A 24,018-nucleotide genomic window follows, 5' to 3' on the forward strand; every position below is an offset into this window, starting at 1 on the left:
GTGATAAATTTTGTTTCCTTTTTTTCTGTATGATCGACTGTTATATACCAGATTGTATAGATATTGTCACTCTGGCATACTATACTTCTTCCTTTTGTTTTTATATCATTTTGACTCCACTGTATGCCTGTACCTTTCTTTGAAAAAACTAAAATAAAGAATACATAAAAAAAAAAAAAAATGCACTTGGATAGCAGAGTGTCAGGAACTCACAATTGCACTTGGATAGCAGAGTGTGAGGAACACAGAAGATTGCTCACAGATATTAGTGTCAGAACTCAGGTTTGCACACTGGTAGCAGCATGCTAAGAACACAGAATTGCACACTGGCAGCAGAATGCCAGGATTTCAGTATGGTATATTTGATTGCAAAGTTGCAGGACCACAAGTTACCAGGAACAGGACTGAAAGACCACAACTACTAGAGTAGCATGAGGTCAGCAATGATTTAGCCACGATGTATGGAAAGTTAAACTTTTAAAGTCAATAACTGGGTAAGGATTGTTAACTGGTGAAGAATACATCAGGTTTGATCACCTGCTGCATAGCTGGAACAGCAGAAATCCATTATACAGCAACATCTCTGGTTGGAATTCAGTATTACAATAACAAACTTCACAGCAGGGACAAAGTTTCAAGCCCCGCAGTCAACCATATCATTTTGGATCATTTACCTATAAGATTCAAATAAATCATTAAAGATCTGAAGTTGAATCCCAAGAATTCACTTGCACAACATTGGCACCAGCCAATCAGATCCTAACTGTTAATTTACATATTGGAACTGATTGGCTGGTGCCTTTATCACCTTGCACATATCACTGGTTTATCACTTCCTTATGCCTGCTACAGTTAATACATCTGCCCTGTTTTAAAGAGAATCTGTCACTAGTTTGAGAACTGTTGTTTATAAAATTGTGTACTCTATTAAAGGTGTTCTCCAGTCAATATGGACACTTTTTTCTGAGACATATACAGTATAAAGCATTATGTAATATATTTAAACAAAAAAACTAATTCCCAAGCAGAACTTCAGAACTTTAGGGATGCATGCCAAGAGAACAGCCTTAATGTACTATATTATTGTATAATGTAATCTAAGTCCTTGTGACACTTTTTTTTTAAATGAAACACTTGGGAAAACCTTGTTTACTGCAACATTTTTAGGGTGAAAAATAGAATTGTTATATTACATGTTAGATATAAGTGCAGGGTTTTCTGAAATTGAAAATTAGCAGGCAGTCTTCATAAAGGGAAATGCTAGAAGTGTCAGCTTGTGGTACCCAATGTACAGCTAAAATTGACTCGCAACACAATGAGGCTGATGACTAGTTTGAACGCATTTGAACCAAAATGCAGATGTAAAATACATTTACAGAAAGAAGCAATTACTTCTATATTCTGAGTCACATGTAAGTCTCAGAGTGCACTTAACACAGATTTTTCCTTGCAGCTTCAGGAGCTGCGAGGAAAGATGCACTCTCTGGGGCTTACCACACGTGGCAGCGGCAGTACTTGAATAGCTCCAGGCAGATCTTTAGCCATGTGGTATGCCCCATGGCTATTTGAATCTGCCACTAAGTGTGTCTTTTGTAGAGTTTACACATACTTGTATATTATTACATTTCTAAGCATGTTATCAGGTCTAGGGACAATGTTGAGTATTTGGAGAAACGATAAAATTCATGGCTCAAAGGGGTGGGTATTGTGCACTACATTGCACAACACTGCAGAGGATGGCTATTAGGAGGGCAAGGGACAGATTTCACTGGAAGGCTGGAAACTTTTGCCCCAAGAACAAGTAGTAACTGGCACCAGTACCACCACAAAACGTACCATGGCATGCAATTATTAAGCTATGCAGAGACAGCCACCACAAAGAGTCAGCAGCAGTGGATAGAAACACAGTAGGACATGTACATGCTATATGCAAGTATGGGGTCATTTATACTATATATTTAGAACTGAAAGCTATCATGTCTTTGGAACATCATAACTGAAATCTATCAAAACACTTTTGTCATGTCAGCAGTTTTTTATGCTTTTGTATTTCAACAATGTGGATAACTACTCCCTGCATCAGTGGGAACAGCTAGCTATAAACCACATATAAATCACATACAAGGCACTTAGCCCATTAGAAAACCATGTTACAACTCAACTTTGTCATCAGTTTTCTTGAGAGAGTTGGGAAAGCTAATAAAACTGTGGTGTGCCATTACCACAGTCATCTCTGTTGGATGACATCTATGGACAACAGGAGCAATGGTGCTAGATTTGTACCATTTGTCTGATAATGAGCGGATGAAGACAAGACTCTTTAGCATGATATTGGGCCTCGTTCCCGCCATATGACAAAAATAACTCCTTTGGATTCTGAGACATTGGGGCAGATGTATTAACCTGGAGAAGGCATAAGGAAGTGATAAACCAGTGATAAGTGCAAGGTGATAAAGGCACCAGCCAATCAGCTCCAACATGTAAATTTACAGTTAGCATCTGATTGGCTGGTGCCTTTATCATCTTGCACATATCACTGGTTTATCACTTCCTTTTGCCTTCTCCAGGTTAATACATCTGGGGTAATTATTCACTTCACCAAATCCACAAGAAGAGATAACACTGATAACGACAACCAACCTCCATGGGTTTATTTTTGGGCAAGACCTAACACCCCAGTTCCACCTCATTGACTGCAACCATCTGTAATTTGCTGTGGACAATGTAAACCCGACAGTTTATATTATATGATCATAATAACTGAAAGTGACAGCATTACAAAATGAAGTGTAAAAATGGGATTCAAAAATAAAAGCAATGTAGTTTCAGCAGCTAAGCCTAAGACATTATAACAGTACCAGATGTCTTATAAAGCCATGAATCATACAACAGCTGTGAGAATAATCCAACACTTTCAGGATAAATGCTGGATTAGTCACATCGCCAAGGTTAAATGTATAATTACATGAAAGCATTTATCTTCAAAAAGCATCTTCTGTTTCCAATCTATAGTCCGAAATGGAAGAAGTCAGAGAGAGTACATTCCATACAATAAAAGCACTGACATTTTTCCAAACATTATGAATAATATTTGTTTGTTTTTTGGAGTTGGGTAAAACAACTACTACAGTAGCAATATATAAAACAATAATACAAATATAATTACAGGTAGTCTATTAGCATTTTCTAATTTACATTTCCACAGTGGAGGTGGACATTTTTAGGACTAAGCCAGTGACAATGAAAATGAATCAAGAAAGCAATGACACAGGCATTTCAGACAGAATACTCAACTATACTGATCCTGAAAGAATCTAGAAGACAGGCGCTACTCAATCTTAACTTTCTCAGTTGTCTCCTTTAATCACACTCTGACCCATAAGTCATTAAAGCTGTGCACATAGTACTGAACTACCACACCCGCACAGACATAACCGCACAGAATGGAAATAGTTTGTACAGTGATGATCCACATCATCAGCCTGTTTGTGGGGTAATCAGCCAATCAGAGAACACGGGCTCCTTTCTTACTGCTGTGTAATTCCAGATCTAGGGGCTCATTTATCAACGAGTGATAGAATGATACAACTCATTGCATATGATAAATGGGGCACCAGCCAATCATGGGTTCAGCTCCTAACTGTCATGAGTGTAAACAACAACAGTTGGGAGCTGATTGGCTGGAGCGCCATTCATCATACGTTTTGCTGAGTTTTATCATTCAAAACAAATTTTATCACTCATTGATGAAAAAGCCCCCTAGGCCCCCCATTTATCAAGCCTTGGAGAGTGATAAACAGCACGGCGATATAGTACCAACCAACCCGCTCCTAACTGCCATGTTACAGACTGTTTACCGTTAGGAGCTGATTGGTTGGTATGTTATCACTGTGCTATTTATCACTTTCCAGCTTGATAAATCTGGGCCCTAGTTTATTAACTGAGCAGAACAATCAAACAAACAGCATAAACTGGTGAATTTACCTTTTAATAGAGTAATATCCAATTTAACTGTAAAGCCACAATTCTCCTTTTATTAGTCCACAAAGCTGATGCTATTTATTACTTATAAGCCCTGGTATATCCTGGCGGTGCCAAAGCATATACAGCGATCTTAAATCCATTTACTGTATGAGGCCTACACATAACTGCTATATTCAGAAAGGCTGTCCAACTTTTTCAGCATGTTAGATGCCTCAGTTTCCACATTAATCTATTCATCATTGCATTTCTCAGCCACTGTTCTATTTATAATCCCTGTAATACGCATCATTGCTTCCAATTCATTTTTTCCGCACCCAATGCCCACTGAATATTCCCCCAAAATGTTTACATCATGACATTGCTACTAATTGCTTGTGTCTTCTCTCCTTCCTTTCCCTCTAGCCAGAAGTTTGATGAGTGCAGGCAGAGGACATATCAGTGGCCTCCAAACAGGACTATCAACCTGAAAACTCTGCAGCCTCATTCAATGTAACCTCCACAGTTCCATGCAGTAAAATTGGAACCGTTTTATTGTCCAGCTTTCTTGGAAACGTGGAAGTTGGATCATCGATAATACAGTATAACTGTGGATCAGTGCTAGTCTACAGAGGGCACCTTGATTAAGCGGATACCAAAGTAGACAGGTCTTCAGACTTGGCACAGAAACATGTGTAAAGTCACCCGGAGGAGGGACGGAATGCATCAGCTGAGTATAGAGAAACAATGTTCTGCTTTATATGTTGAAATCTGATATAACCGTGAAGTGAAACTAAGAAAAAAAAAAGCAATAGGCTTTATTATATTATGGAAGAAACTTTTATTAGGCACAGACTAACCAGAAATAGATAGTTACAACTTCATAGCGTACATTGTGGTCCTGAGGCTGATGCTGCACATGCCTCAAAGTACAGCACTTTGCACATACGCCGGACGCCTTACTGCGCAGGTGCAGTACGAGAATGCTACAGCATCAGCGATTGACAGTCCAATGGCATTTAAAGGCGGGAGGAGGCGGGGACAGCCTTCGTTTACCAAGATGGAGGCTTTGTGCCGCCGTTGTTGGGCAGAGATGGAGAGTCCCTGGCCCCATGGGACACACAGCCGGCTGAGAGTGTTGCAGGTGAGCTGATGTTGCGTCCTAGGTTGCAGCTCGGATCAGTAGAGCAGCAGAAGGAGTGCGTTACCATATTAGAGCTATCACGGCTGTTCCATGTAGGCAGCAGCGAAAACCTCTTCCTCCACAACCGAATCAGGCACTGTGCGGTTGTTTGAGTAATGGATAAAGATAGGTAACTGCCATTTATGGTGAGGTTCAAATTAGGAGTAAAGCTTCCAATGGGATGATTTCCCTCACAGGATTGGGAGGTGGTCAGTGATATGGGTCAGTCCACGAAATATTGTTTTCAGTAATTAGTTTTATTAGTAATCAGTCAATGGTAAGGTGGCCCACACTCCAATTTTAATACAGATAAGAGTACAGTTGTGTGGATTTGTGTTAAAAAAATAAGTCATTTTGATCTTTAGTTATGGTAGAAATATTGCAAATTTACTATGGCAAAATTAATTTTGTTTATTAATGAAGTAAATTACTGCTGGACTGTACCCATATCTTAATACATCCTGGCGATAATGAATTTCTTATTAAATAGCAGAGATAAGAAACTATAATTATCTAGGACTCTATTATTATAAAATATACCCGAAATTCTCTGGTGGCTATACAAAACAGGGGGCGATTAAGCATGAATTGCAATGGTGCTGAAGTCGTTATTGAGCGATTTCAGCACCTGTGCGCATGCTAGTACACGCATGTGCAAGGTCTTAAACTGCGTTCTCTTTAGAACACAGTTTAAGACCTGGCGGGGGGGGCGTCAATGCCGCATTTTGTGGGCGTACATATAAAACTGTTTGTAGACAATTTGGCTCCCAGTGCGAACAATAAAAAATGTGCCCCCACCCCCATAGACAATGTAAAAGTTAAATATTTGTGCGCACCTAAGGCAAGCGCCCAAAAAAGGGGCATGGCCTCACTGTATTGGGGTGTGGCCTTGCAATAAAAAAGACTACCTTACACCAATACAATAATGCCCCTTGCAACATATTATGTTCCACACAGTCATGGCCCTTGCACCAAATGATGCCCCACACATTAATGCCCCATGCACCATATTATGCCCCACACAGTTATGCCCCTTGCATCATATTATGCCTTACACAGTAATGCCTCTGACACCATATTATGCCCCACACAGAAATGCCCCTTACACTAAATTATGCCCCACACAATAATGCAGCTGACCCCATATTATACCCCACACAGTAATGCCCCTTGCACCAAATTATGCCCGAAAGTAATGTCACTGATACCATATTATTCCCCACTCAGTAATGCTCCTTGCACCAAATTATGCCCCACAGTAATGCCGCTGATCCCATATTATTCCCCATACAGGAATGCTTCTTTCCCCAAATTATGCCCCACACAGTAATGCCCCATGCACCATATTATGCCCCACACAGTTATGCCCCTTGCCCTATATTATGCCCCACCCTATATTATGCCCCACACAGTTATGCCCCTTGCACTATATTTATTATGCCCCACATAGTAATGCCCCATGCACCATATTATGTCCCACACAGTAATGGCGCTGACACCATATTATGCCCCATGCACTAAATTATGCCCCACACAATAATGCAGCTGACCCCAAATTATGCCCCACACAGTAATGCTCCTTACACCAAATTATGCACCACAGTAAAGCCGCTGATCCCATATTATTCCCCATGCAGGAATGCACCTTACACCAAATAATGCCCCACACAGTAATGCCTCTGACACCATATTATTCCACACACAGCAATAGTAATGCCCCATTCACCATATTATGCTCCACACAGTAATGCCGCTGACACATTATGCCCCACACAGTAATAGTAATGCCCCATATTATGCCCACCACAGTAACAGGCTGACACCATATTATGCCCCACACAGCAATGCCCCTTGCACCAAATGATGCCCCACACAGTAATGCCTCTGACCCAATATTATGCTCCACACAGTAATAGTAATGCCCCATGCATCATATTATGCACCAGAGTAATGACGCTGACACCATATTATGCCCCACACAATAATGCCCCTTGCTCTAAATTATGCCCCACACAATAATGCAGCTGATCCCATATTATGCCCCACACAGTAATTCCCCTTGCACCAAATGATGCCCAACAGTAATGCTGCTGATCCCATATTATTCCCCACTCAGTAATGCTCCTTGCACCAAATTATGCCCCAGAGTAATGCTGCTGATCCCATATTATTCATCACACAGTAATAGTAATGCCCCATGCACCATATTATGCCCCACACAGTAATGCTCCTTGCAAAAAATTATGCTCCACACAGTAATGCAGCTGACACCATATTATGCCCCAAACAGTAATAGTAATGCCCCATGCACCATATTATGCCCCACACAGTAATGCTACTTGCACCAAATTATAACCCAGACAGTAATGCCTCTGACACCATATTATGCCCCACACAGTAATGCTTCATGCACCAAATTACGCCCCACACAGTAATGCCTTTGACACCATATTATGCCCCACGCAGTAATAATAATGCTCCATGCACCATATTATGCCCCACACAGTAATGCTCCTTGCACCAATTTATGCCCAACACAGTAATGCCACTGACACCATATTATGCCCCACACAGTAATGCCCCTTACACTACACCTGCTCGTTGACAGGTATTTCATGATGATGATGATGCCACCCGCCGCTTCTGTCCCATCACCGGCATCCCATCACTGTCCTTGCATGCCTTCGTTTTATTACATGTATAGATGATGCAGCTGCCTTCTTAGAACAAAACATACTTTCTCATCAAGCTGCTTAAATTATTATTCCACTTCTTTCTTTCCGATGTTTCCTAGACCTCGATTATAGTCTCCTTATGTTAGTTCAAACTTTATATTTTCTTTCATTTCAACGTCAGAGCTGTAACTAGACTTTTTGGTGCCCTGTGTCCCCCCCATATTGAAATAGGGCACATGCCTCATGGGGAAGGGGCATGACAAAGTTGATCCGAGAGAAAGAGCTCTTCTAACATTTTATATAGTATATATCATGCACACACATTTATAGAACACTGAAAGAAAATGGATTTGGACACAAATCCTCTTTATGTCGGATACATGCACTTAACTTGAGAGCTTGTTGATATCAGTGACGTGCGGTGAGGTCATTGGCTGGGGAGGCACTGAGATATATATACACACACAGTGGTCGAAGTGGAAATTTTGAAGTGGGGGTATGCAAAGGTCAAGGATGCAATTATTTGCGCGCCGAAGGCGCGCACGCTCAAGAAAAGGGGGCGTGCTCACCCCAAAAGAGACATGGTCACCCAAAAGGGGGCGTGTCCAGTGTAGTAGAACCCCTTATACTAGCTAGTACTGGTGCCCCTTTCACCTTATAGCACACGGTACGAGCTGAAATTCACATTATAGCACACGGTACGAGCCGAAATTCACATTGTAGTACACTGAATAAGCCGAAATTCACATTGTAGCACACTGAATGAGCCGAAATTCACATTGTAGCACACTGAATGAGCCGACATTCACATTGTAGTACACTGAATGAACCAAAATTCACATTATAGCACAGTGAATGAGCCGAAATTCACATTATAGCACACTGAATGAGCTGAAATTGTGACAGCAGGGACAGCCAGAGTGACGACAGGGAGAGAGAGTAACGACAGTGACAGCAGGGAGAGAGAGAGTGACAACAGGGAGAGAGAGTAACGACAGGGAGAGAGAGAGTGACGACAGGGAGAGAGTGACGACAGGGAGAGAGAGTGATAACAGGGAGAGAGAGTGACGACAGTGACAGCAGGGAGAGAGAGTGACGACAGTGACAGCAGGGGGAGAGAGAGAGTGACGACAGTGACAGCTGGGAGAGAGAGAGTGACGACAGTGACAGCTGGGAGACAGAGAGTGTGACAGTAGGGACAGTAACGACAGGGAGAGAGGGTGACAGCAGGGGAACATTACCTGATTCATTTGTTGCGGGTGAGCGGCTGGTGGCTGGCGGCGGTGAGCGGTGGGCGGAGGTGAGCGGCGGGCGGCGGTGAGCGGCTGTGAGCTAGGACCAGGGCCGGCAACAGAATTATTGGGGCCCGGTACACTAACATCTCTGGGGCCCCCTCAACTCTCCATGACCCCCCCACACACACACACGTGGCTTTACAAATAAAATAAATATATACATATATATACTGTACGGTACACACAGTAAAGGTACACAGACATGCATACAGTACATATATTCATACATATAAGTACACATACATATACAAATAATTACACTCACAAATTACTGTATGTGTGTATATATATATAAATATATATATATATATATATATATATATATATACACACACACATATATATATATATATATATATATATATACACACATACATACATACATACAGGGCCAGCGCAGCGTCATGCTGGCAACGCTTCACGGACCGCTAGGATCAGACCAAGTTACGGGGTGACTATCAAGGAATGGGTCACAGCTAGGGTCATGTACACCCCACTACTGCCACCTTCCGCAGCTCTTTAGTAGTCACTGGGAGGCTTTCAGAGGACAAACCACCTCCCTTCACACATCCGCTCCCCTCAGAGGGACTGTCCAAGCTGCCCACTGCCTGCCCTTTTAGCAGGTTTAATTGCCTTCAATGGCAATTAGTCTGAGGAAAGATCTTCACTAGCACCTGGCTTTCCTCTCACAGTGACTGTGAGTCCGAATCCACCTCCCGGCCTATCCAACATAAGGGAGCCACACCACAGACCCACCTCTGTCCAATTGTGGGCACCACATAGAGGCCGCAGTCTGGCACATAGTTCCGCCTCCATCAGTCCTGGACACTCAGACTCAGCGTCTCTGAGTCACAGCTTTACACAGCTGCCATCGGCGGGACTCCAGTAACGCAGTCCATCTCCTGCAGTGGCACCTCAGGACTCTCTCAAATGGTGTGCGGCAGCATCACCGTTTTATCTCCTCTCCTCTGGGTCCTGTGCTTTACGCCAGCCGCGTAGTGATGTGCAGCGCGTGCAGGGGGTGAGTGCTCCTGCAGAACTTGCGATCGCTATGAGGAGTTACTGTACTACGAATGATGCCGGCACACAGTGATCACTGGGCCCCCCCCGAACATCGGGGCCCGGCACAGGTGTCCCCTTTGACCTCCTCGTTGCCGGGCCCGCTGGCTCCGGGGCTGCCGCTGCTGTAGTGACAGCTCTACAGTAGCTGGTCCCCGGCCCCGCCTCCGCTTCACCACGCTGCGTGATTGGACCAGCGGATCCAGCACTGGATCTGCTGTCCAATCACATCTGCCTCGCTGACAGGGGTGGGTTTCCCCTGTCAACGAGGCACTTGCATAAGTGCCGCTTTCCGCTGTTTTTAATGGGCTTTTTCAGCCCAGCGTGTTGCCCCCCCCCCCCCCCCCCCCGCTTTAATCTGTCCCTATTGTAATCCCAAACTACTTTTAATTACTGAAATGGTTATGATAATATAAAGAAATTACTTATGACACAGAATATGTGTCATAAGTATTTTCTTTATATTATTTTAATAATTAAAGACAGGGGTGGCACTGCCTCCCCTGCCTCCCCTGACTGCACATCCCTGGTTTATATTCTGTTACAATACCATTTCAATATACTGCCATACCCATGATTCAAACCCATAACCAGCCAAACACCCTACTCCTAGATCTGCTCAGCTGCAATGCTGATCATTTTTTCAAAAAGTCTAAAGGTAAGTTTCAAATAGTTAGAATTCTGTAGCTTTTTATGCAAGAGCAGATAGTTCAGTGAACAGAGTGCTGACTGCAATGCTACAGACAATCCCGGTTTGAGTCCTGGGTATGTCAGCATCTTGAAATGTAATAAAGGACAGTGTGACTGAAACAAAGAGCTCTAGTCTCAAGTTGAGTTCAAGAACATAGGTTTTAGCGATGGAAGGAGACAGGGGCGGTCAGGAGATGCTGGGTTTTAAAAGGAGTGGGGTATAATTTTTAATTAAAACAGATAATTGACAAGCACCGCCAAAAGTGGCACACTCCGCACCACCCCAGGTTACGGCCCTGCAGGTCACTGTATATAAATTGTTTATCTCCATGCAATAGGTGGCTGGCATTAGGGTTTATCTCTATGCAATATGTGAGAAGCAATGGGATTTATCAATAAAAAGAGTGGTCTTATTCTGCAACATAAATCAGGCAAGTGGGTTTAGATCCATCCATTACTTGACTTTCAATATAGGTAGAATCGCCTGGTAACATGACTAGCAATCAATGTGTTATACAGTATCTATGCAACCTGGGGTCATGGTTTGATTCCAACCAGGGCACTATATGTGTGTAGTTTGTATGCCCCCCATGTTTGTGTATCTGATTTCCTACCATAGTTCAAAAGGATCCTGTATGATATACCGGCAGATGGGATGTCGGCTGTCAGTATACATACAGCGGCATCCCGGCTGTCGGAATACCGGCAGCGAGTCCCCATGCGGGCTGGCTGTGATCGCCACGCTTCGGACCCGGTGTTCTATTTCCACTCGGTTGGTGGCGTGGACCCACCAACCGAGTGGGAATTACAGGCGGGTGTCAGTGTTTCGGGCGTCGGTAAAATGACGGCTGACGGAATTCTGGTGTCGGTATCTCGAAAGCCGCGATCCTGACAGCCGGCATTTTAATTGCATGCCATCCAAAAACATAGTGACTTATAAAGTGACTTCTAACAAAATAATTTTAATATAGGGGTCTATGAAGCACTGAATAGTGTGGAGAAGTGAGTCAGTGGAAAAGTTGCCCATGGCAACCAATCAGCTGCTATGTATAAGTTTATAGTATGCAAATTATAATAAGATTTTACTCACCGGTAAATCTATTTCTCGTAGTCCGTAGTGGATGCTGGGCACTCCGAAAGGACCATGGGGAATAGCGGGCTCCGAAGGAGGCTGGGCACTCTAGAAAGATTTATGACTACCTGGTGTGCACTGGCTCCTCCCACTATGACCCTCCTCCAAGCCTCAGTTAGGACACTGTGCCCGGACGAGCTGACATAATAAGGAAGGATTTTGAATCCCGGGTAAGACTCATACCAGCCACACCAATCACACCGTACAACTCGTGATACTATATCCAGTTTGACAGTATGAAAACAACTGAGCCTCTCAACAGATGGCTCAACAATAACCCTTTAGTTAGCAATAACTATTTACAAGTATTGCAGACAATCCGCACTTGGGATGGGCGCCCAGCATCCACTACGGACTACGAGAAATAGATTTACCGGTGAGTAAAATCTTATTTTCTCTGACGTCCTAGTGGATGCTGGGAACTCCGAAAGGACCATGGGGATTATACCAAAGCTCCCAAACGGGCGGGAGAGTGCGGATGACTCTGCAGCACCGAATGAGAGAACTCAAGGTCCTCCTCAGCCAGGGTATCAAATTTGTAGAATTTTGCAAACGTGTTTGCCCCTGAGCAAGTAACAGCTCGGCAAAGTTGTAAAGCCGAGACCTCTCGGGCAGCCGCCCAAGATGAGCCCACCTTCCCTGTGGAATGGGCTTTCACTGATTTAGGATGCGGCAGTCCAGCCGCAGAATGCGCCTGCTGAATCGTGTCACAGATCCAGCGAGCGATAGTCTGCTTAGAAGCAGGAGCACCCAGCCTGTTGGGTGCATACAGGATAAATAGCGAGTCAATTTTCTTGACTCTAGCCGTCCTGGAAACATAATTTTTCAAGGCCCTGACTACGTCCAGTAACTTGGAATCCTCCAAGTCCCTAGTAGCCGCAGGCACCACAATAGGTTGGTTCAAGTGAAAAACTGATACCACCTTAGGGAGAAACTGGGGACGAGTCCTCAATTCTGCCCTCTCCATATGGAAAATCAGATAAGGACTTTTATATGACAAAGCCGCCAATTCCGATACACGCCTGGCCGAAGCCAAGGTCAATAACATGACCACTTTCCGCGTGAGATATTTTAGATCCACGGTTTTTAGTGGTTCAAACCAATGTGATTTTAAGAAACTCAACACCACGTTGAGATCCCAAGGTGCCACTGGAGGCACAACCGGGGGCTGAATATGCAGCACTCCTTTTACAATGTCTGAACTTCAGGTACTGAAGTTAATTCTTTCTGGAAGAAAATCGACAGAGCCGAGATCTGTATCTTAATGGAGCCTAATTTTAGGCTCATAGACACTCCTGCTTGTAGGAAATGCAGAAATCGACCTAGTTGAAATTCCTCTGTTGGGGCCTTTTGTGGCCTCACACCAAGCAACATATTTCCGCCATATGCGGTGATAATGTTTTGCAGTTACATCTTTCCTGGCTTGAATCAGCGTAGGAATGACTTCCTCCGGAATGCCCTTTTCCTTTAGGATCCGGCGTTCAACCGCCATGCCATCAAAACGTAGCCGCGGTAAGTCTTGGAACAGACAGGGCCCCTGCTGCAGCAGGTTCTGTCTGAGCGACAGAGGCCATGGGTCCTCTGATATAATCTCTTGAAGTTCTGGGTACCAGGCTCTTCTTGGCCAATCCGGAACCACGAGTATCGTTCTTACTCCTCGCCTTCTTATTATTCTCAGTACCTTTGGTATGAGAGGCAGAGGGGGGAACACATAAACCGACTGGTACACCCCCGGTGTTACCAGAGCGTCCACAGCTATCGCCTGAAGGTCCCTTGACCTGGCGCAATATCTTTTATAGCTTTTTGTTGAGGCGGGACACCTTCATGTCCACCTGTGGCCTTTCCCAATGGTGTACAATTCTTTGGAAGACTTCTGGATGAAGTCCCCACTCTCTCGGGTGGAAGTCGTGTCTGCTGAGAAGATCTGCTTCCCAGTTGTCCACTCCGGGAATGAACACTGCTGACAGTGCTAACACATGATTTTCCGCCCATCGGAGAATCCTTGTGGCTTCTGCCATCGCCATCCTGCTTCTTGTGCCGCCCTGTTGGTTTACATGGGCGACAGCCATGATGTTGTCTGATTGGATCAGGACCGGCCTTTTGAAGCAGAGGCCTTGCCTGACTTAGGGCATTGTAAATGGCCCTCAGTTCCAGAATATTTATGTAGGGAAGTCACCTGACTTGACCAAAGTCCCAGGAAGCTTCTTCCCTGTGTGACTGCCCCCCAGCCTCAAAGGCTGGCATCCATGGTCACTAGGACCTAGTCCTGTATGTCGAACCTGCGGCCCTCTTGAAGATGGGCACTCTGCAGCCACTACAGTAGAGATACCCTGGTCCTTGGAGACAGGGTTATCCGCCGATGCATCTGAAGATGTGATCCGGACCACTTGTCTAACAGGTCCCCCTGAAAAGTTCTTGCATGGAACCTGCCGAATGGGATTGCTTCGTAGGAAGCTATCATTTTTCCCAGGACTCGCGTGCAATGATGCACCGATAACTGTTTTGGCTTCAGGAGGTCTCTGACTAGAGATGACAGCTCCTTGGCTTTCTCCTCCGGGAGAAACACTTATTTCTGGTCTGTGTCCAGAACCATCCCCAGGAACAGTAGACGTGTCGTAGGAAACAGCTGTGTCTTTGGACTGTTTAGAATCCAACCGTGCTGTTGTAGCACTTTCCAAAATAGTGCTACCCCGACTAGCAACTGCTCCTTGGACCTCGCCCTTATAAGGAGATTGTCCAAGTACGGGATCATTAAAAACTCCCCTTTTTCGAAGGAGTATCATCATTTCGGCCATTACCTTGGTAACACCCTCGGTGCCATGTACAGTCCAAACGGCAGAGTCTGGACTTGGTAATGGTAATCCTGTACCACAAATCTGAGGTACTCCTGGCGAGGATAGTAAATGGGGACATGCAGGTAAGCATCCTTGATGTCCCGGGATACCATGTAATCCCCCTCGTCCAGGCTTGCAATAACTGCCCTGAGCGATTCCATCTTGAACTTGAATTTTTTTATGTATGTGTTCAAAGATTTTAAATATAAAAAAGGGTCACACCGAACCATGCGGTTTCGGTACCCCAAACCGTGTGGAATAGTAACCCCGTCCTTGTTGAAGTAGGGGCACCTTAAGTATTACCTGATGGGAATACAGCTTATTAATTGCCTCTAGCACAGCCTCCCTGCCTGAGGGAGTTGTCGGCAAGGCATATTTGAGGAAACGGCGGGGGGAAGACATCTCGAATTCCAGCTTGTACCCTTGAAATACTACTTGAATGAAACAGGGATCCACCTGTGAGCGAGCCCACTGATCGCTGAAATTTTTGAGACGGCCCCCCACCGTACCTGGCTACACCTGTGGAGCCCCCGCGTCATGCTGTGGACTCAGAGGAAGCGAGAGAAGAATTGTGATTCTGGGAACAGGCTGACTGGTGCAGCTTTTTCCCTCTTCCCTTGTCTCTGTACAGAAAGGAAGCGCCTTTGACCCGCTTGCTTTTCTGAAGCCGAAAGGACTGTACCTGATAATACAGTGCTTTCTTAGTCTGTGAGGAAAACTGAGGTAAAAATATTTCTTCCCAGCTGTTGCTGCGGATACGAGGTCCCAGAGACCATCCCCAAATAATTCCTCACCCTTATAAGGCAGAATCTCTATGCGCCTTTTAAAGTCAGCATCACCTGTCCAGTGACAGGTCTCTAATACCCTCCTGACAGAATGGACATTACATTAATTTTGGATGCCAGCCGGCAAAATATCCCTCTGTGCATCCCTCATATATAAGACGATGTCTTTAATATGTTCTCATGTTAGCAAACTAGTATGTTTGACAGGGTCACCGACCACGCTGCAGCAGCACACTCTGCAGGTTTCAGTCTAGTACCTGAGTGTGTAAAAACAGACTTCAGGATAGCCTCCTGCTTTTTATCAACAGGTACCTTCAAAGTGGCCGTTCCTAAAACGGCAGTGCCACCTATTTTGACAACCGTGTGAGCGCCTTATCCACCCTAGGGGATATCTCCCAGCGTAACTTATCCTCTGGCGGGAAAAGGTACGCCATCAGTAACTTTTTAGAAATTACCAGTTTCTTATCAGGGGGAACCCACGCTTCTCACACACTTCATTCATTCATCTGATGGGGGAACAAAACACTGCCTGCTTTTTCTCCCCAAACATAAAAACCCATTTTTAGAGGTTAATGTCAGAAATGTGTAACACATTTTTTATTGCCGGGATCAAGTCATGGATGTTCCTAGTGGATTGTGTATATGTCTCAACCTTGTCGACACTGGAGTCAGACTCCGTGTCGACATCTGTGTCTGCCATCTGAATGAGCGGGCGTTTTTGAGCCCCTGATGGCCTTTGAGACGCCTGGGCAGGCGCGGGCTGAGAAGCCGGCTGTCCCACAGCTGTTACGTCATCCACCCTTTTATGTAAGGAGTTGACACTGTCGGTTAATACCTTTCACCTAACCATCCACTCTGGTGTCGGCCCCACAGGGGGCGACATCACATTTATCGGCATCTGCTCCGTCACTATATAAGCCTCCTCCTCAAACATGTCGACACAGCTGTACCGACACACCGCACACACACAGGGAATGCTCTGACTGAGGACAGGACCCCACAAAGCCCTTTGGGGAGACAGAGAGAGAGTATGCCAGCACACACCAGAGCGCTATATAATGTGGGGATTAACACTATAACTGAGTGAATTTTCCCCCATAGCTGCTTGTATATACAATATTGCGCCTAAATTTAGTGCCCCCCCTCTCTTTTTAACCCTTTGAGCCTGAAACTACAGGGGAGAGCCTGGGGAGCTTTCTTCCAGTTGCACTGTGAAGAGAAAATGGCGCCAGTGTGTCTGAGGGAGATAGCTCCGCCCCTTTTCCGCGGCCTATTCTCCCGCTTTTTTCTGGATTCTGGCAGGGGTATTTACCACATATATAGCCTCTGGGGCTATATATTGTGGTATTTTTGCCAGCCAAGGTGTTTTTATTGCTGCTCAGGGCGCCCCCCCCAAGCGCCCTGCACCCTCAGTGACCGGAGTGTGAAGTGTGCATGAGGAGCAATGGCGCACAGCTGCAGTGCTGTGCGCTACCTTGGTGAAGACTGATGTCTTCTGCCGCCGATTTTCCGGACCTCTTCTTGCTTCTGGCTCTGTAAGGGGGACGGCGGCGCGGCTCCGGGACCGAACACCAAGGACTGGGCCTGCGGTCGATCCCTCTGGAGCTAATGGTGTCCAGTAGCCTAAGAAGCCCAATCCGGCTGCAAGCAGGCGAGTTCGCTTCTTCTCCCCTTAGCCCCTCGCTGCTGTGAGCCTGTTGCCAGCAGGTCTCACTGAAAATAAAAAACCTAAATCTATACTTTCTTTCTAGAGGCTCAGGAGAGCCCCTAGTGTGCATCCAACCTCGGCCGGGCACAAGATCTAACTGAGGCTTGGAGGAGGGTCATAGTGGGAGGAGCCAGTGCACACCAGGTAGTCATAAATCTTTCTAGAGTGCCCAGCCTCCTTCGGAGCCCGCTATTCCCCATGGTCCTTTCGGAGTTCCCAGCATCCATTAGGACGTCAGAGAAAAATGTTACCTCAACAAGGATTGGTTGCCATGGGCAACTCCTCCACTGGCTCACTTCACACTTTTCACTGCTTCATATATAGACCTCGTTAATACGTGTGTATGTTTATGTGATAGAGAATTTGATAATAAGGTGGCACTATAAAAGTAACAATAATGATAAATGGCTGGCCGTGATGCTGGCATCTCAAATATGTGACTAATAGTTACGAGCACAACACATTGTTGACAAATATGTTTTTCTTTATTTCCAGGGACTGGAGGCTATCAAATCGTGCTATGGGGAAGGCAGTGTTACCAGAAACATGACTTGTTATATGTTTTTAATCCAAAGTGAACCAAATAAAATTTATGTCAATTAAGATATGTAATCCCTATGGTCGAGCTGAAGAGTTTTACTCTGTAACCCAAAAATCCTTGTAACCTATCCAAGCTGGTAACATGAGACACAAGTGTTCAGTGCCAACGCTCCCTGGTCAATTCCTGGTAAATGGTAAACAATAAAGGAGCAGAAAGACATTGCTAGGCTACAATTCACCAACATGTAATTACTAATTAGTGGTATAGTCATGTCCTAAAATAAGGAAGTCCTTAGACAAACATTTGATGTCTGTCACAAAGTGTTCTGCCATGTAGAAACAACTTGTCTTTTAGCTCTCATTTCCCTTCATGTTTCCTGATGCATTTCATATAAAACTATATATACTGCTAACTAATAATCCTACGGCAACCTGTTTTCTGTCACATTTAAAACCAACTACCCCTGACTGTTTTAACAATGTACAAGCAGAAACTAAGGGGTAAATGTATGAAGCAGTGATAAGAGTGGAGGAGTAAGCCAGTGGAAAAGTTGCCCATGGCAACCAATCAGCATTGAAGTAACATTTATAATTTGCATACTATAAAATTATACAGAGCAGCTGATTGGTTCCCATGGGCAACTTCTCCACTGGCTCACTTCTCCACTCTTATCACTGCTTCATACATTTACCCCTATATGAGCTAAGGGGGTCATTCCGAGTTGATCGTAGCTATGCTAAATTTAGCACAGCTACGATCATGTTCCCAGACATGCGGGGGGACGCCCAGCACAGGGCTAGTCCGCCCCGCATGTCAGTCCGCCCGCCCCCCCCCCCCCCCGCACAAGTACAAAAGCATCGCACAGCGGCAATGTTTTTGTACTTGTGGAGTAACTCACGGCCAGCGCAGCTCCTGCGGCTGGCCGGGAGTTGATCGTCACTGCCCCTGGTAGCAGCGGCTGCGTGTGACGTCACGCAGCCGCTGCGGCCCGCCCCCGGCACGGTCCGGCCACGCCTGCATTGGCCGGACAGCGCCCCCATAACAGCGACCAAACGCCGCCGTGCCGCCCCCTCCTGCATCTGCCTGTCAATCAGGCAGAGGGGATCGCACTGCGGCACCGGTGCATGCGCTGTTCCGACCAGATCGCTGCACTGCGATAAACTGCAGCGAGCGATGGGGTCGGAATGACCCCCTAAGTGCAAAACGCTTTTGCATTGCCATGCAAGACATTTATCAATAAGTTCACAGTGCTACATTGTCATGGACATAATAGATGCCCATCACAGTATATAATATTCCTAGCAAATCAAGTGGGCCTTAAGTGTCCTCTTTTTTCCTCCTCTCTCTCCCACTTATTTCACCTCTCTTATCTCTTGCCTCTATTTCACTTTCTCCCTCTTTCCCTCCCATCTGTTTCATTTTCTATTCTATTTTCCCGGTTCTTTCTCTCCTCCTTCTTTGTCTTGTTCTTGCCTCCTCTCTATCGTCACCCTTCCTCTGTCTTGCGGTTTTCCTCCTCTGGCTCTCCTGCCCCTCTGTACCTGCATTTGACTTTGTTCCTGCTCCTTTCCTATTATTCTCCCTCCCCTCTGTCTCCTTTTTTTTGTTTAGACTTCAGTACCTCTTTCTATGCTGGACTGTCTTTGGTTCTTCCAGTTGTTGATGCACAGACACTGGCTATGTGACTTGAGGTGCCTGTCACTGCATTAGCCTGCAAGCTTGTGCATAGCAGACTAGGGGGTAGATGTACTAAGCCTTGGAGAGTGATAAAGTGGAGAAAGATAAAATATCAGCCAATCAACTACTAACTGCCATGGTACAAGTTGTTTGAAAAATGACAGCAAGGAGCTGGTTGGCTGGTACTTTTTGGTAGATGTATTATACCCGCACAGATTGTGCCGGTATAGTGCTTCCTAATTTGCCTCTTTAACTAGGTGAAGCAGGAAGCGGTAGCAATGGGATATATGAACATCTGGCAGTGGTCCCTCTGGGAATTTGGCAGGGCAGGGTGCAGGGTTTCTGGCGCACACATGAAAAGGCGCCGCTAAAGGAGCAGAATAAATTTTTCCCTTTAAAAATCAGGCAGGGCGCGTGGCTCTGCTGAACAGCCTAGTGTGGACACTAATCTGGGATGTCAGAGTCCCCAGCGCATCAGCCTAGTGCTAATGCGTTGTGTCTCACTGCCCGGCCGGCTCCACTGGGCAGAAGCCACAGCCAGGGGCAGATACAGATGGAGCCATCACATACGAGCGCTCCCGGCGTGACTAGGAGATCCGTCCGCCTAGTCACGCCTGGAGCGCACAGAGACGCTCCTATTCTAGTGAATGGGGCACGTCACAGGCACAGACGAAGCCACGATTAGCGTGGCTCTATCTGTATGTCCCTGCTGTAGTGATGGGGCAACGACAACTGCAGTTATCTAAATTGATAGCTGCAGTTGTCGGCACGGTCAGTGCTACTGACGGTTAATACATTTTTGCTAATTTTCTTCAGAAGGCCGGGTGGACAGAGTATGTAGAAGTGTTTTAATTAATAAGATAAAGGGGAAGCCTGTGTAAAGTCTGACATGCACATTTTATTTCTGCAATAACATCCATAATAACGAAGATTTATTTTTCTAATTTATTTATTATTCCTATATATCCTTATGAATCATTATTACACAACACAATCGCAATCACAACTTGCTTACCAACAAACATTGGATCTTTAGGAGCAGTAGATTTATTAACAATTTCTTATACAGCGCAGAAAATTCTGTTGCGCTCTACAATTAGATGAGTTTTTTGCTGACACTCTCCTGACATGACATGTGGGAGGGGTCAGAGTGCATGCCAACTGTATAACTTGCAGCATAATGGCGTTTATTAACACTATGGGGGTCATTCCGAGTTGTTCGCTAGCTGTTTTCGTTCGCAGCGCAGCGAATAGGCAAAAAAAGCGGCACTTCTGCGCATGCGTATGCGACACAATGCGCACCCGTGACATACTTTTACAACATTCGAAGTAGTTTCACACAAGGTCTAGCGACGCTTTTCAGTCGCACTGCTGGCCGCAGAGTGATTGACAGGAAGTGGGTGTTTCTGGGAGGTAACTGACCGTTTTCGGGGAGCGTGTGGAAAAACGCAGGCGTGTCAGATACAAACGCATGCGTGCCTGGGGAAACACAGGCGTGGCTGGCCGAACGCAGGGCGTGTCCGTGACGTTAAAACAGGAACTAAACAGTCTGAAGTGATCGCAAGCTAGGAGTAGGTCTGGAGCTGCTCAGAAACTGCACAATCTTTTTTTGTAGCAGCGCTGCAATCCTTTCGTTCTGCTATGCTAAGATACACTCCCAGAGGGCGGCGGCTTAGCGTTTGCACGGCTGCTAAAAGCAGCTAGAGAGCGAACAACTCAGAATGAGGGCCTATATGCTTGAAAACAAAATCACAAAGGACAGCTCTCCTCGGTAAGAAATGTCCTTTGCAATAGAAGGACTTCCGGGTTTAGGACCCAGGAGTCCTTCTGCGCATGCGTTGAGTGACGCACCTGCCACGGGGGTTGCTGGGTTTCAACTGGATAAATGTATCTCATTCCAAAGCTTGATGCATGTATGGTAAGCAACCAAACCTCCGAAAACTGCATTTTTTTAGGTTTGCCCACATGTTTATCATTGGTGCATCCCGCCGAGAGATAGTGAGATTTTCATGTAAAGACTGAATTATGTATCTCTCATATGACATAGGACTCAATAGTGAATGTACTGTATGGGCTCTGTCAGTTCTGTATTGTGAAAAAGTATATAAAGAACAGTCTGCAGACCAAATAAGTATGATTTAAGGTCTCACATAGCATTGTCAGGTCAATAACAAGCATAGAAAATATAAGAGTTCAAATATTGCTGTTTTGGGATATTCTTGGCAAAACCTTTAAATAATAGGAAAAGAATAAGCAATACTGATGTGCCATAATGACATACTAACACAACATGTACAGAGCTATGAAGGAGGTAAGGTACATGGGGGGTCATTCCGAGTTGTTCGCTCGCAAGCTGCTTTTAGCAGCTTTGCACACGCTAAGCCGCCGCCTACTGGGAGTGAATCTTAGCTTATCAAAATTGCGAACGAAAGATTCGCAATATTGCGATAAGACATCTCTGTGCAGTTTCTGAGTAACTCGAGACTTACTCGGCATCTGCGATCAGTTCAGTGCTTGTCGTTCCTGGTTTGACGTCACAAACACACCCAGCGTTCGCCCAGACACTCCTCCGTTTCTCCAGCCACTCCCGCGTTTTTCCCAGAAACTGTAGCGTTTTTTCACACACACCCATAAAACGGCCAGTTTCCGCCCAGAAACACCCACTTCCTGTCAATCACATTACGATCACCAGAACGAGGAAAAAACCGTGAGTAAAATTCCTAACTGCATAGCAAATTTACTTGGCGCAGTCGCAGTGCGGACATTGCGCATGCGCACTAAGCGGAAAATCGCTGCGATGCGAAGAAATTTACAGAGCGAACAACTCGGAATGACCCCCTTGGTACATTCAGTTTGTAGTTTGGGAGGTTGAAGCTTGTTCATGAATCATATATGACTGATACTGCACCACCACATAACTTGCTCACATAAGTACATTCTCAACATTAGAGAGGTGGGTTTTTCTGTTGGAGAAACCATTGCTGTACGGCATATGAATTATGGCTGAGTACAGTACATGGTGTGTTTACTTAGTGATTAAACATCCTACTACAACAATAAGCTGCATTTCTAAATAGCATAAAATATTCAGAGCTGTCATGCCCAATACTCCTAAGCAGCACACCTTACACCTGCATTATAGCACTTTCCTATACCTGTGCAATGCATGCCTCATACACCTGCATTATAGCACTTTCCTATACCTGTGCAATGCATGCCTCATACACCTGTATTATAGCAGTTTCCTATACCTGTGCAATGCATGCCTCATACACCTGCACTATAGCACTTTCCTATACCTGGGCAATGCACGCCTGACACTGACTGGCAAAGGATATGTGTCTGCACTACAAACCCCTATGCCATGTGTGCCATGTTCTGTAGTAGCACTAGCCAGCACTGCTCTCTCTACATTGCATGTGTGTGCAGGGGCTCACCTATGCACAGCTGGATGACATAGGCATAGTAGGACCAGCAGACGATGATGGAAATGAAAAGCACCGGTATCCAGTACAGGCACCTTCTGCACCTTCGCTTCACGCTGCTGGGGCCCGACGGCGCCATGACCCGGACAGGGGCCTCTTCATGGGCAGGGGAAGGGCAAAGTCTGCCACCTGCTGTCTCCTCGGTCAGTGTAGTCAGGTGCCAGTTCTGGGCAATGCAGGGCAGCGGTGCAGACTTGGGCTGTGTGTGTTTATGTCTGTGTGTCCGGGCTCCTCCCCCCTCTCGGTCCTCCCTGCCTCCCTCTCCCATACACCAGGCTGCAGCAGCAGCCCCTCATCATGTGTGCTCTTTACATGCTGTCAGGCAGTCCCTTCTGTAGCTTGTGCTAATCAGTGCCCAGTCCTTCCTCTTCCATACACCAGGCTGCAGCCTCTTATCATATGTACTTATCACATGGTGACAGGCAGTCCTTGCTGCAGCTTGTGCCAATCAGTGCCCAGTCCTCCCTGCTTCACTCTCCCATGCACCAGGCTGTAGCTGCAGCCTCTTATCATATGTGCTCATTACATGCTGCCAGTCACTGCTGTAGCTAGTGCCAATCAGTGCCCAGTCCTTCACTCTCCCATACGGGATCCGGTCTGAAGATCGACAGTATCTAGGTCGATAATGTTTAGGTCGACCACTATAGGTCGACAGTCACTATGTCGACATGGATGGAAGGTCGACAGGGTTTCTAGGTCGACATGTGCTAGGTCGACAGGTCTAAAGGTCGACATGAGTTTTTCACATTTGTTTTCTTTTTTCATACTTAACGATCCACGTGGACTACGATTGGAACGGTAATCTGTGCCGAGCGAAGCGGTAGCGGAGCGAAGGCACCATGCCCGAAGCATGGCGAGCGAAGCGAGCCATGCGAGGGGACGCGGTGCACTAATTTGGGAAGAAAACGACACCCAAAAAAAAAAATCCTCATGTCGACCTTTAGACCTGTCGACCTAGCCCATGTCGACCTAGAAACCCTGTCGACCTTCCATC

At 45.7% G+C, this 24,018-nt stretch overlaps 1 protein-coding gene across 3 annotated transcripts in view; it reads right to left on the reverse strand.

The window, feature by feature from the left end:
- The window catches only part of ZDHHC2 (zinc finger DHHC-type palmitoyltransferase 2), a 244,712-nt gene that overhangs the window by 134,819 nt on the left and 85,875 nt on the right, over nucleotides 1-24,018 (reverse strand). For 2 of the 3 annotated variants that reach the window (XM_063920849.1, XM_063920848.1), the window contains exon 1: nucleotides 22,977-23,406. The exons of the other annotated variant lie outside the window; for it this stretch is intronic. In XM_063920849.1, the coding sequence (XP_063776919.1) occupies nucleotides 22,977-23,292 (316 nt within the window). In that variant the 5' untranslated portion in view covers nucleotides 23,293-23,406. Of the gene's footprint in view, nucleotides 1-22,976; nucleotides 23,407-24,018 lie in introns of those variants that run through there. 3 annotated transcript variants of the gene reach the window in all.

This window comes from Pseudophryne corroboree, chromosome 1 (assembly GCF_028390025.1).
Source record: "Pseudophryne corroboree isolate aPseCor3 chromosome 1, aPseCor3.hap2, whole genome shotgun sequence".
Taxonomy (NCBI): Eukaryota; Metazoa; Chordata; class Amphibia; order Anura; family Myobatrachidae; genus Pseudophryne; species Pseudophryne corroboree.